This window comes from Lithobates pipiens, unplaced genomic scaffold (assembly GCF_037356315.1).
Source record: "Lithobates pipiens isolate NorthernLeopardFrog02 unplaced genomic scaffold, aLitPip1_a1.2 Scaffold_27, whole genome shotgun sequence".
Lineage (NCBI taxonomy): Eukaryota > Metazoa > Chordata > Amphibia > Anura > Ranidae > Lithobates > Lithobates pipiens.
Window position 1 is genome coordinate 108213833 of NW_027507788.1, and position 13672 is coordinate 108227504.

Below are 13672 nucleotides of genomic sequence, written 5' to 3' on the forward strand. Positions count from 1 at the left end.
CCACCCCCCACAGATTAGAGGTGAATCCTCCATCAATCAATATGTAATATCCCACCCCCTACCTTTGTTAAAAATAAATCCCACCCCCATTGTGTTTAGCTGGGTAAAGGGCATGGAGGAGGGAGAGAGTGTGATGTAATTTACTGATAGGTATACAACCACATGTGTGACTCTATAGTCACATGGGCTGCTCAGATGTGATAGGGAGGAAATGCTCAGCATAAACATCTCACCGAAAACTGAGCATGCGCAGTAAATTCCAACAATGCTCTGCAAAATTTCCAACTGTACTGGGGACATGAGCAGAAGGTGGAGATAGAGAACAGCTGGATCAACACTTTTTTTTCAGAATACAAAAAACAAATCCGAAGGCGAATGTGTGAGCATGTACAGCATGTAATACAGCATTTATTGATAGTTTTTTTATGATGTGGTTTTAGTAACACTTTAAGGGGGGGGGGGGGGGGGGGGGTGACACTTTGTAAGGTCCATGTCTGCAAAATGATGAGGGACCAAATCAGAATGTAACTTTTCTTACATAATCCTGTACCTGATTCTGTGAAACTCACCTGTGCAGAACATTTTGTCTGAAATGTAATTTTACAAAATAAATAAATAAATAATGTTGTTAAAATTAGGCAACTGTGTCTTGCTTCAGTCATTAGGGGCATCTCAACTCAAATATGTTATATGACAAAGTAAAATTTGCCAGAGAAGACCTGGGAGCCTGTAAAGAGAACTGACTTGAGAAATTGCAATAGCAATAGAATTCGATTGTAATAGGACAATAATTGGCAACACATAGACTTAGCTGGATAAAACATTCTCAGTTTAATCTTGTAGTATGTTTATACACCATAAATAAATCTAAAATATGTATGAAATTTACTAAAGCTGCAGGCAGATGCCGTTTTTACTCACAATTTCAAGCATTTTTTACAGCGCGTTCAACCATAGGTACAGAAGATAACTAATCTATTTGTCAAAATTGGAAGATAAATAAAATATGAAGTATACTGCCTATATTTAAATCTTAAAAAAAAAACTGTTGTATATCCAAAACAGAAGATAGTGAGTCTTTAATGCATCAAGATCAAATCTGCCACTTAGTAGTGATGAAAACATAGATAGTTAGTTAATTTAAGACAAGACACACACTATGTATTTAGCAAAGAAGTAGGAATGAACAGTTTAGCAAATTAAAATAAATTGTATTAAAGAAAAAAAGATTTATATTACAAAGAATATTTCTGTTTTTTTCAAACAGAAATATAAAATTTTTGTTAGAACGCTATTTTTAGAGAGGATATTCAATTTGGGTTTTCATTTTTGCAGTAATTGTAAGTAGATATGTAAAGTCTTCTGAAAGATTATATTTATTCTTTATCGGTTTAAAGGGTAAATAAATCAAAATATTCACCTTTTAAACATTTTAACTAATTTCTTTAATTTGAAATGTGTTTGGTGGATTCTTATATTTAAGTTTTGGGAGAACTAATCTGTGCAATCGAATATAAAAAGCAACTGATCTATCAGAACTTGATTACTATTCTGTCATCTTGTTTAATGACAGATCTATGTTTATCCCAAGAATGTTTAAATGAATGTCTACTTACCAAGGATTCACCTTGCCATGCACACAGCAAGTATTTTCTGGACTTGTCTGGCCGTGTTTTTCAGAATTTGCCCATAATTTTTCAAAAATAATTCACCCATCACAGTTAACAACATCCATCAATGGAAATGAATTGAAGCACATCAAAACCCATCTCAACGCATGCATTAATATACATGGTAATGCCCGTCATTAAGCACATGGGCATTTCATAAAACATGTAAACACACCATGATATATATGAAAGCACAGTGATGTCTGTTTTGATTTGTGTTGATTTGTGACACAATGCATTTCAACACACTTTGAAAACGGGAAAATTCACATTTTGGCGTGTTTTCATGTGTTTTAAAGTGGTTGTAAACCCTTACAAACCACTTTGACCTACAGGTAAGCCTAGATTAAGGCTTACCTGTAGGTCCAAGCAATATCTCCTAAACCTAGACAGCGGCGCGCAGGCGCACTGAGCACGGCAGTTCCAAGAATGGAGCTGCCGCATTTGTCGACTCCCGTGCGCATGCGCGGGAGTGACGTCATCGGGGCTTCGCCGAATGACAGCGGCGGAGCTGCGAGACGCCACCAGCAAGATGGATGCGGCGGACTACAGGGGACAGCGACGACTTCGCTGGCTCCTGTGTCAGGTAAGTGACACATAATGGGCTACTATGCGATGCATAGTAGTCCATTATGCTTTACCTTTGCAGGGAAAAAAAGAGGAAGTAAACTCATCAGGGTTTACTTCCTCTTTAATTGATTTCAATAGAAAACACATCAAGGGGAAAAATTCATAGGTATAATCACATCCCAGGGATTCTGGAGTTCAGATTTAAGCACTATACGTATGTAAAAAAAAGTCAACAAAAAAATAAACATTCATTAATAAAACTAGATTTAGACTACTGGGATGCCAAACGTTTAAGGCTCCATTCACATCTGAGTGTACAGGGACCATTGAAATGAATGGGATTTTGCCTATTGGGCATTTTGGAGCTTCAGAGCTGAGAATTTTACAAGCTAAAAAATGCTCAGGTGTGAACAGGGCCTTATGCCGCATACACATGATCAGAATTCTCGTCGGAAAAAGCTCTGGTGGTATTTCCGGCGTGTCGGAATTGCATACACACGATCTGACTTTCAGATAGAATGTTTTTCCGTCTGGAAAATTGAGAACATGCTATCAATTTTTGGCTGGCGGAAAATTCGGACAGTTAAATTCCGAGCATACACACGGTCGCATTTTCAGATGAAAAGCTCTCATCAGTCTTTTTCTGGCCGAACGTGTGTACGCGGCATTAGGGATGAAAAGTACCAAAAATAAAGGATTAGGCTTTTGCCAATGCGGTCAGAATGATCAAATTAGATTTTTCTTTATATAACTAGTTATGAATTACTAGTGCGCTAGTCAGCATTATTACATGTGTATCATCTTAATCTGTCATAATGATTTTCATGGATATCAGCACACTATACAAGTTAAATTTATCCCAGACAGTCTATGAATACTGTATTTTGCTTCGTGTGTGCAAAGCTTTGCCCACACTTATAGGGTGAGAACTTTATTGCATAGCTTAATCTCCTATCTTTAGTTTATTTGTCATTAGCAGCTGCGGTTTGCTCCAGTTTTATTAGAATAGTTTAATCCCCTGGCAGGCTATTTACTCACTAAGTGTGGAATCGGATCATACTGCATAGATGAACTTGTTTTTTTAAATTATTATGTAAAATCTTTATCATTCTCAGTTCCTAAAAGGTGTCAAAAAAATATAGGTTTTAAAAAAAAGTTCAAATGTTATCCTGTGTGTAAACTATTGGAGATCTGCTAGGTTTTGACAAACATATCTATAGACTTTAGCCACAAACAGGCATGGATTAACAGAAATAGAATGATAGGCAGAATTTTACAATGTGATTTGAACTGTGAGATATACATATATAGAATTTCACACTTAAAGTCAGCAAGGGCAACTTCCAAGTTTCTTTTATATGCCTGAGTTACTGAAGCTGATTTACCAGCTAGGAGTTGGGAATATTCACGCAATAAATTGTGTAAATACTTGCTTTAATTATCCAATCATGTTAAAAAGAAAATTCCTGTTTATTTATTTCATCTGCACAAGATTGGATAACTGAAGTGAATATTCACAATTTATCGTGTGAACATTCTTAGTTCCTTACAATGTCTGACTTGTCCTCTGCAACCATTTAAACCCTAAAATTTAAAAGCAGGCACGCTTACTGTTTTATTTTTTTACTGATTTAAGAATCTTGGAAAAGAGCGCATTTGTGTAGCAGCAGAAATGTAATAAAATAAAGGCATATGTGTGCACGTGTTGTTATTTTTTTAGTAAATATAAACTGCTAAATCCCTTTTCTCATCAGCAGTATATAGCAGTCTTGTGACTTCTATCACTGTCTGGTTAAAGCTTGTAGGAGGAGTATTAATTCTGCTCTGATATGACCATGAGGCTGCAGGACCCCTGACCCTCTGTTTGGACAGTGCTGATTGGCCCTGTGCTGATCACATGCACCCTCCCAAGAAAGAAAGAAAACTATCCAGCAGTACACACCAAACTGAGCATGTGCAGAGTGCCCCCAAGACTCTGCAGTATCAGGAGATGGATTGGGGACTGTGGAAGAAGGGGAGGATCAGAGAACACAGGATCAAACAGCCCTTTTACACAATGTAAAGGATTAACCCTGTAGGTTCCACAGTGAAAATAACAAGCACACTTTACTACATATGCAGACTGACTTTACTGCTGTGGCTTTAGCAATACTCTAAGGCAGGTATTAGAGTTAAGTTGTAAAGTGCAAGAAGCTACTTGTAGGGTTACATTTTGCCGAAGCAAAAGAAGTACACTTTCATTTAGAACTGACATCTCAGATTTTCTTTTATTGTAAGCACTGCATAAGAGTCATGCTCTTATACCCCAACCAATAAATACCGTATTTTTCGCTCCATAAGACACACCTAGGTTTTCGAGGAGGAAAACAAGAAAATATTCTGAACCAAATGGTGTACTAAAATATTTAACAGTGCCCATGAAATGCAGCCTGACCTGTGCCATAAATGCGACCTGACCATTGCCATGAATGCAACCTGACCATTGCACATAAATGCAGCCTCTCTTTGCCCACCACTGCAGCCTCTTTGCCCACCACTGCAGCCTCTCTGCCCCCCAATTGCAGCCTCTATGTGCCTACCACTGCAGGATCTTTGCCCACCAGTTGCAGCCTCTGTGCCCATTGCAGTCTCTGTGCCCACTAATGTCAGCCTCTGGATAACACAGCTCTCTCTTCCCTCTGTCCTCTGGCGCTCATATGTCATGGAGCTGGGTCTGTGTGCAAGGTCCCGCCCCCCTAGAGCGGCTCTTGTGATAGGTGGAACACTGATTCAATCTATTATCACACGAGCTGGTCTAGGGGGGTGGGACCTTGCACACAGACCCAGCTCCGTGACATACGAGTGGCGGAGGACAGAGGGAGGAGAGCGCTGAAGTTGCTGTTAGGAAAGTCCGGCCCTGCTCAAAGGGGCTTCAGATGTCTGTCCTCCGCTCTCCTGCCTCTCTTCTGGCGGTGGCGGCGGGGGGCATTGCCATCGGTGGCGGGGAGGAAGTTTGTTTATTCTCTGTAAAGCCAACAATCATCTCAAAGAAATGTTGGGATGCCCTATTGGATAGTGAACAAAAGCATGTAAAAGTTCTAAAGTCAGAGCAAAAGTATAGCATTCCTATCCCTAACCCCCCAAGGTCCTTAATGGGTCTACAGTACAAGAGTCAATTACTATGGTATGGGAGGAGAAAAAAAAGTAATAATAAAAATTGGAAAAGCCCTCCACCTTTTAACCATGGCCATGACTCCAGTTTTAGGCCCAATCTGCCGTTACCCAGGAAGGGGTACATAGTGATGCCATTAGGACACAGATTGCCATTTTATGTACACTACTCATCAGCCTGTCTATGCCTCCAGCTCTTTTACCACCTCTGATATCTATACCTCTGCAAATGCATAGTAGGCAATTGCACTCACCTTTACTGTGTTACTATTGCATTTATCTCAAAATCTCCAGCACTGTTTTACACATTTGTGCGCAGCCTTATCGGTGAAATTCACTCAGTACAAATGTTCTATTATTGCACTGAGGGCAACCTCTAAGTCCTTATACTGGAAATTCGGAAGCAGGTTACAATCTGTGACACAGAAGCAGCTCAGGCACATTATTGTTTGATTTAATTTTGCTGCATGTTAAAGTAATATGTTGAATGTCAACTAACACTGCTCACTTTCTACCACTTTATCCATTAAAATACATATCTATGGTCTCCTAAATGTCAGTAAAAAAGAAGGCTTTTTTTAACTCTGGAATTTCAGAAGGCACGAGGGGCCTCATGGAGAGCGCATACACTACAATGGCTGTTGACAGACTGTACTGTGTGGAGTGGTGTGTGTCAACAGACGATGGCAGAGGGCTGAACAGACCATACGGTGCACAGATAAGACATCGAAGTGCCGTATATGAAAATGTACATATAGGGGTCATATGTTGATTGGGCTAAACAACTAAAGTGAATGAATGTAGGGGAAGAACCCAATTAACTGGAGGGAGGAGAGCAAGAAATCTACTGCAGGTGTAACTTTTTTTCGGATATAGGCCTTCTTTGATTTCTGCTTTAGAATCTGCTTCCTAGTGTGCTGGTGTTTTCTCCATAGCTGAGAACTGAGTTTGGAGAACAAATGAAGCAAAAGAAGTGAAATAAAGACAGCCAGTAGAATTTAATTTGCAATTTTCATTTTTGGATTGTTTGAGCAATTTTCTAATTGTTACAGAGTCCAATCGATGGCCTTTTTCTACTGTTGTGATGGGAAAATTCAAAGGAGCAGGATGGAACATTTTTTCAGACTAACTGTTAGGTCACCTGAGAGCAGATGACAGATGCACTCCGTAGAAGTCGGAAGTGCACCGCTAAGATAGAGGACCTTAGGACTGACTGCTGTAGATAGTACCCAGGGAGGTTCAGGAAGCAGGTAAAAAGTTAAAAAACAGTGCTGTCTAAAAGTAAATAAATGAATATCTGTGAACAAATAAAATATTAGAAAACTCCTGCTGCAACTTAATGTGAGATACACACAATGAAAACCAATTAAGAAAAAGAAGCTGCGCTGAAAATCATAAAAATATGTGATATATGCTCATATACCATAAATAGTGCTAAAATAAATCATTATCACCGTGAAAAACCATATTTCCCACCATGTATACAAAATTATTGATACCCCAGGAAGAAGCCATTTTTGATGAAACGACGTAGGGTTGAGCGGCGTGCTGACGTCACCACCATTCCCCGTTGGTTTAGGAAGGACGGGCAGTGAGAAAGAGAGAGAGAGCCGGCCAGCTCGTTATTTTACACACACGCTTGTATACGACTAAATTGTGAGTTTGAAATCTTGATTTTTATATGTTTTAATAAAAGTATTTTGTGGAGTTACGCTATGGGACCTCTTCTGTTTGTTTTATCCCATTAAATCAATGTGGTTGGGATGAGAGATGCTCTAAGGAGGAGATATACAGATTGGAGTTACTAGCGGTGTATCTTGGTCCAGACTGGGGGTTAAATTTGCAGGCACGTTTGATCTCCTTAAAAAGAGATCTGGCTAGCAGGTAAGCCTCACTGGATCTAGTGGTGGAGGATTCTTTCCTTGGTGCACTTGTTTCATATCCTGAGGGTGCTGTGTGCGGTGTCACCTAAGTGGACTGAAGTGTCATTTTTCCTATCCTCCTGCCTCTATATTTAAACATCGGTTTCTCATTTAATTTTGGACTATATACATCTGTTTCTTACCATTGCATTTTATTTTCATTTAAGGTTGTAATATCAATAATTTTGTATACATGGTGGGAAATATGTTTTTTAACGGTGATATAATGATTTATTTTAGCACTATTTATGGTATATGAGCATATATCACATATTTTTACGATTTTCAGCGCAGCTTCTTTTTCTTAATAGGTTCAGGAAGCAGGTCTTCTGGATTCCAGTGGGAGCTAGAGCATAGTTTCCCCAGGGTGCGGAGTCTAAGAGCCGGCAGGGGTACACCAGAGCCTCTAGTGATGAGGGTGAACTGCACTGCAGTTTAGCTCCAGGTCAAGGCCCCTAAGGTCTCACAACTCATGCTCACGGTAGACTACAGGAGAAGGAAGCAGCAGGCTAGAACAACAAGTATAGTAAAGGGATAAGGCAGAGATCAGGGCAACTAGCAGACAGGTACAACAGAGTACACACCAAAGGTTCAGGGTCACAGGCAAGCAGGGATAGTCGGGACATGCCAAAAGGTCAGGGTCACGAGCAGACAGGAATAGTCAGGAACAAGCCAAGGTCGGTAACAGAGACAAACGAAGAGCACACAGCAAGCAGGAAACAGGAAGCCAAACACACAATGAATACACAATGGTTAATCAGCCCCGCTGGCTTGCAGTGCACAGGTTAATATAGGATTCCCTGATGGGGCCTGGGGTGGAGCCATGCTTAGAGGAGAGGTTATAAAAACAGCCAGGTGAGAGTGGCTGGCCTTTTAGTCAGAACACATGAGGAGAGGTAAGCTGACAGAGAATGATTACTGCATAACCACTAACAACATTTTAATTGTGTGCAGGCAGTCCCTGAGTTACAACCAACCGACTTACATATGACTCATACTTACAAATGGAGGGTTACAACAGGAACCAAGAAGAACTGCCCCTAGGATCACTCCTGTAAGATTTATCATGGGGAAATTAACAGCGGCAAGCCTCCATCCCTAATATGTGTTCAACGTTTAAAAAGAAAGAACAAAGTCCCATTCCCCTCTTTTTCTTTTTAAATGTTTATCATGGGGAAAAAAGGCATCTTCGCTGAAGCTTTATCACCAATTCTTGTTTCCACAACAATGCAACATTTTCAAAATCCAGTTGTCACAGGGACAGAAAGGGAGATGCAATCTTCTGAACAGGGGCGCAGCCAGAAAAACAAATGTTACAGGGGTGTTAACCCTTCTCTATGCTATCCAAAAAAACATAAGAATAGTTTTTTTGGCTGGAGTTACACTTAAAAAATGTACATGTTCCAACTTACATACAAATTCAACTTAAGAAAGAACCTATAGAACCGGTTCTTCTCTGTAACCCAGGGACTTGCCTGTATGTGGCTTTTGTTCAGGAAAAATACATATTATTCATATTCTAGGCTTAAAAGAAGCCTGTTTAGTATGTCTGGAAGTCCATTCAAGTAGCAGGTCTGGACAAATTTGTAAGGGCTTTAGAATTGAAATAAGCTGTCTCAATTATGGATAGATTAAGTACTCTGACAAATTACTTTTCACAGAATTGTTGTTCGAATATTCAAATAAAATTCTATTGGTTTATGGTCAGCTTAAGCTAAGAAAATACATTGCTTCATTGTGGTGATGGGACAGTGCAGTGGATGTAGGGTAATAAAGGATAGAGAGCCCTGGACATAGAGAGCAGATATAGAAGAAGTTGTGAACAAAAATTGCCATATAATGCCCTGTACACATGGTCGGAAATTCTGACGGAAAAGGTCCGCTCGGATTATATTGTTGGAAAATCCGATCGTGTGTGGGGTCTATTGGACTTTTTCCGTCGGAAATTCCGCCAGAAAAAAATTGCAGGAGCAAAAGAGCAAAAGAGCAGGATCTAAAATTTTCCGACAAAAAAATCCAATCTGACTTTTTCCGATCGTTTGTAGAGAATTCCGACGGACAAAGTGCCACACATGCTCAGATCAAATTAGGAGACCAAAGCTATTTGCTACTAGCCTCTACATAGTCCCGTCGTACGCAACAAACGTCACCATGTTCTGATTTTCTGACAACTTTGTCCAACCGTGTGTATGCAACACCAGTTTTGGACAAAATCTGTTGGATTTTGTGGTCGGAATGTCCGACAGTGTGTACAGGGCATTAGGGTAGGCTTTGAACATACTAATGATGCTTTAGATACACAGTGAGGGACAGGTAATATTCTACATGAAACGGTTGAGCTTGTGTACTGGGCATGGACACTTGGACTATAATCCTTCACAGCTGATAAACAGCAATTGTTATATCTCTTTATTCTATATGAGAGAATATATGAAGGGATAGGATGCAAAGAACCATAATGATCATTTCATTTTCTGTGATGGAAGGAGAACAGTAACAAATAAAAATGATTTGTTTGATAGGCTTGAATACAGTATTGCTTTCAAAAAGTTGTTTATTTATATATATAACTTTTTTTGCACATTTGTATGTTTTTTGTAGGTTGGACTCCCCGAGACAATCGTAAAACGATGTGCCATGCAGTTGGCTGAAGCTTTGGACTTTATGCATAGCAAAGCTCTTGTTCACAGAGATGTAAAGCTAGACAACATTCTTATTTTTGATAAAGATTGCCACTGTATAAAGCTTGCAGACTTTGGATTAACACGACTTGAAGGTTTTCCGGTGTCTCCAATGAAAGGGATTCTCCCTTATTCACCTCCTGAGCTTTGTAGCTTAGAAGATAATGAATCCCTTGAACTTGACTCCAGTCTTGATGTATGGTCTTTTGGTATCCTTCTGTTTTGCATTTCCACTGGGTACTTTCCTTGGGACACAGCATTAATGAAGGACAAGCAGTATGAAGAGTTCAATAAATGGCAGAGCTCAGGGGATAATAACCAAAATATTCCTTTTCATTGGAAGCAATTTACACGACAGGCATTACACATGTTCCACAGACTACTTTCCATTAACGCAAACAGAAGAAGCCCAGCTATTGAGATCCAAAAATATCTAAGTGTCCCATGGAAAATGAACAGTGTGAAAGATAACAGTAACATACAAGGCAATTCAAGTAATACAGAACAATGTGTTGATAACATGAACCTAATGCAAGATACAACTAGCACTGACATGTCAACCAAGCATTTTTCCATACCTTCGGAAGAAAAAGTCTTAGCGATCACCCCTGCTGCAAACATTTGTGAGGACACGGACCAGGACTATATGACACAGTAGCTAGCATGCTTGGTACACACTGTAATATTCTTAAATCTTTTACTTTTATGATTACTGTTATAATAGTCACAAAAGTGTGCCTTTTTTTCTAGACAAGGGTTTACTTATATAGAAATAAGTCTAATTTTTTTAGATTCGGATTTTTTTTTCTACTTACTGTTTTGTTTCCTTTTTATATTTTCTTCCTGATTTATACTGAAACGAAAATAAAATAAAGAATCAGCTTTTATTGTTACCCTTTTTCCTTCCCCCACTTACCCCATATGGTATGGAACATTCATTAGCTATATCACACCTATTTCCACAAGTATTCATTCAGTTACCACCAAAAACGCATACTGTATATAATACTGCTTATTGTATGGTAAACGTACTGTATTCTCTTTTCTTAACTTACATAGAAAATGTATTATAGTTTACATTACAAAGAAAAATATTTTAGTTTTTATAACATGTTATTCTTATGTAAAAAAGAGATCCGTTTCATTTAAATTTCTCTGAATGAATAAAGGGTGTTTCTGTACCATTTATAACATACTGTCAATTATTCATTTTATATGGTATAATCATTTTTGGAAAATTGTAAAGGACTCTTTTTTTTGTAAACATTTTAAAGGGGTTCACAAACTGATTAGTACCATTATTGTCTGGTATACATATACACATACATTAATTTGAAAACTTCAAAAGTCACCTATTGCTTGCCTTCACCTCCGTGTCAGAGTGCAGAATCATTGTGTTTCTTTCCTGAAGAACTGTTGTACGGGCTCCTACAGTACGCTTTGCTAGATGCTTGTAAGAGGTTGTTGGATACTGGCCTTCTGCAATTAACCTTTTGGTGATGATTGTGGGTGGATTGGCACTAGAGGTAGTCTGGCAAAGAACTAGTAGGCCCCCAACTATGAATTCCAGGTGCTATCTTGAGGAACCCTGGGTATGCCTGGACACAAAGCTCCTACAAATAATCAATGGCCATCTTTGGCTACACACGTTGTCTAAATATCATAATCTGCATCATGATGGAGCCCTTAGGTGGAAAATGTAGTTAGGAACAGAGCCCCATTTTGAATGAGGAAAGGTTCTGTGGATGAACTAGCCTCTTAATTGGGGGAATGGGCTGTAGATAGTGAGCTTCTGAGTATACCTGAGGCTCCATGCCCTGTATGCTGAGCTGGCTCAGATTACAATTTTGGCAATACTGAGATGAATGAACTCCCATGTAGGGATGAGCCGAACACCCCCCGGTTCGGTTCGCACCAGAACTTGCGAACGGCCCCCACGTTCGTTACGAACGTTAGAACCCCATTGAAGTCTATGGGACTCGAACGTTCGAAATGGAAAGTGCTAATTTTAACGGCTAATATGCAAGATACTGTCCTAAAAAGGGTTTGGGGACCTGCCTCCTGCCTCAGGGGACATGGGTCAATGCAAAAAAAAGTTTTAAAAACGGCCGTTTTGGCGGGAGCACTGATTTTAATGACGATTAAAGTGAAAAAAAAAAAGTGAAATATTCCTTTAAATATGGTGCCTGGGGGGTGTCTGTAGTATGCCTGTGAAGTGCCACGTGTTTCCCGTGTTTAGAACAGTCCCTGCACCAAATGACATTAAACGGAAATAACACCATTTAAAACTGCTTGCGGTTTTAATGTTATATCTGGTTCCTGCAATATGGTTGAAAATCATTGAGAAAAATGGCATGGGTAGCCCTCCCTGCCCATTACCAGCCTATTTGGGTCTTGTACGCATATTAAGTTGAACCCTGTACCCATATTAAAAAAAGGAAATGCGTGTGGCCCCCAGGCCCTATATACTCAGAACAGCAGTATACAGGCGGTGCAAACAAGACAGGGACTGTGTAGGTTTGTTGTGTTAAGTTGAATCTGTTTGTAATTTTCAACTGGTACATTTTTAAAGTGTAGCTCCAGTCAAAAAAAATATTTTTAAGCTTTTTGGAAAACATAGGGAAGGGTTATCACCCCTGTATAATTTGTTTTGTCGTCCGTCTTTTTTCATCTCACTTGCTGCTGTCTCCTTGCGTTTGCAAGTAGGAGATGTTTGTAAGTTGGATGTTTGAAAGTAGGGGCCTGCCCTATATTATAGCGGTATGTACTGGGTACAGAGCACGCAGACAGCACGCACTATCTCCTAACACTACTGACTGCAAGCTCTATTATTAACCACTTGACCACTGGGCACTTAAACACCCTTAATAACCAGACCAATTTTCAGCTTTTGGTGCTCTCACATTTTGAATGACAATTACTCAGTCATGCAACACTGGACCTGGACATATGAAATGTTTGTCCTTTTTTTCACACAAATAGAGCTTTCTTTTGGTGGTATTTAATCACCTCTCAGTTTTTTATTTTTTGTGCTATAAAAGAAAAAAGACCGGAAATTCTGCGAAAAAATGAATTTTTCTTTGTTTCTGTTATAAAATTTAGCAGATTAGTAATTTTTTCTTCATAATTTTTTTTTTACTGGTTACATGTTTTGAGTTGCAGAGGAGGTCTAGGACTAGAATTATTGCTCTCGCTCTAACGTTCTCGGCGATACCTCACATGTGTGGTTTGAACACCGTTTTCATATGTGGACGGGGCTTACGCATGCGTTCGCTTCTGCATGCGAGCACATGGGGACCTGGGCGCTTTAATTTATTTTTTTTTTATTGTTCATTTTACTTTATTTATTTTAGTTTGGCATTTTTTTCCCCAAAAATATATTTTTGATCACTTTTATTCCTATTACAAGGAATGTAAACATCCCTTGTAATAGGAATATGGGGTGACAGGTCCTCTTTACAGTGAAATCTGGGGGTCAATATGACCCCACATCTCACCTCTAGGCTGGGAAGCCTGAAATAAAAAATAAAAAAAAGATTCTGGCTTTGATCGTACTGGCGAGTTGGTAGAAGCACCGGAGGGCGGTGAGGGGTGGGGGCCGTCTATGGCTGGGTATTTCAGGGTATCACCGAGTATGGCTGGGTATCTCCGAGTATGGCTGGGTATGGCAATTTATGGC

General features: G+C 39.4%; 1 protein-coding gene across 4 annotated transcripts in view; it reads left to right on the forward strand.

The window, feature by feature from the left end:
* LOC143934062 (serine/threonine-protein kinase SBK1-like) overlaps positions 1–11177 on the forward strand; it is a 79972-nt gene extending 68795 nt beyond the window's left edge. For all 4 annotated transcript variants that reach the window (XM_077457356.1, XM_077457353.1, XM_077457352.1 and 1 more), the window contains one exon: positions 9914–11177. In XM_077457356.1, the coding sequence (XP_077313482.1) occupies positions 9914–10651 (738 nt within the window). In that variant the 3' untranslated portion in view covers positions 10652–11177. The remainder of the gene's footprint in view (positions 1–9913) is intronic.
* Positions 11178–13672: the final 2495 nt, after the last annotated feature.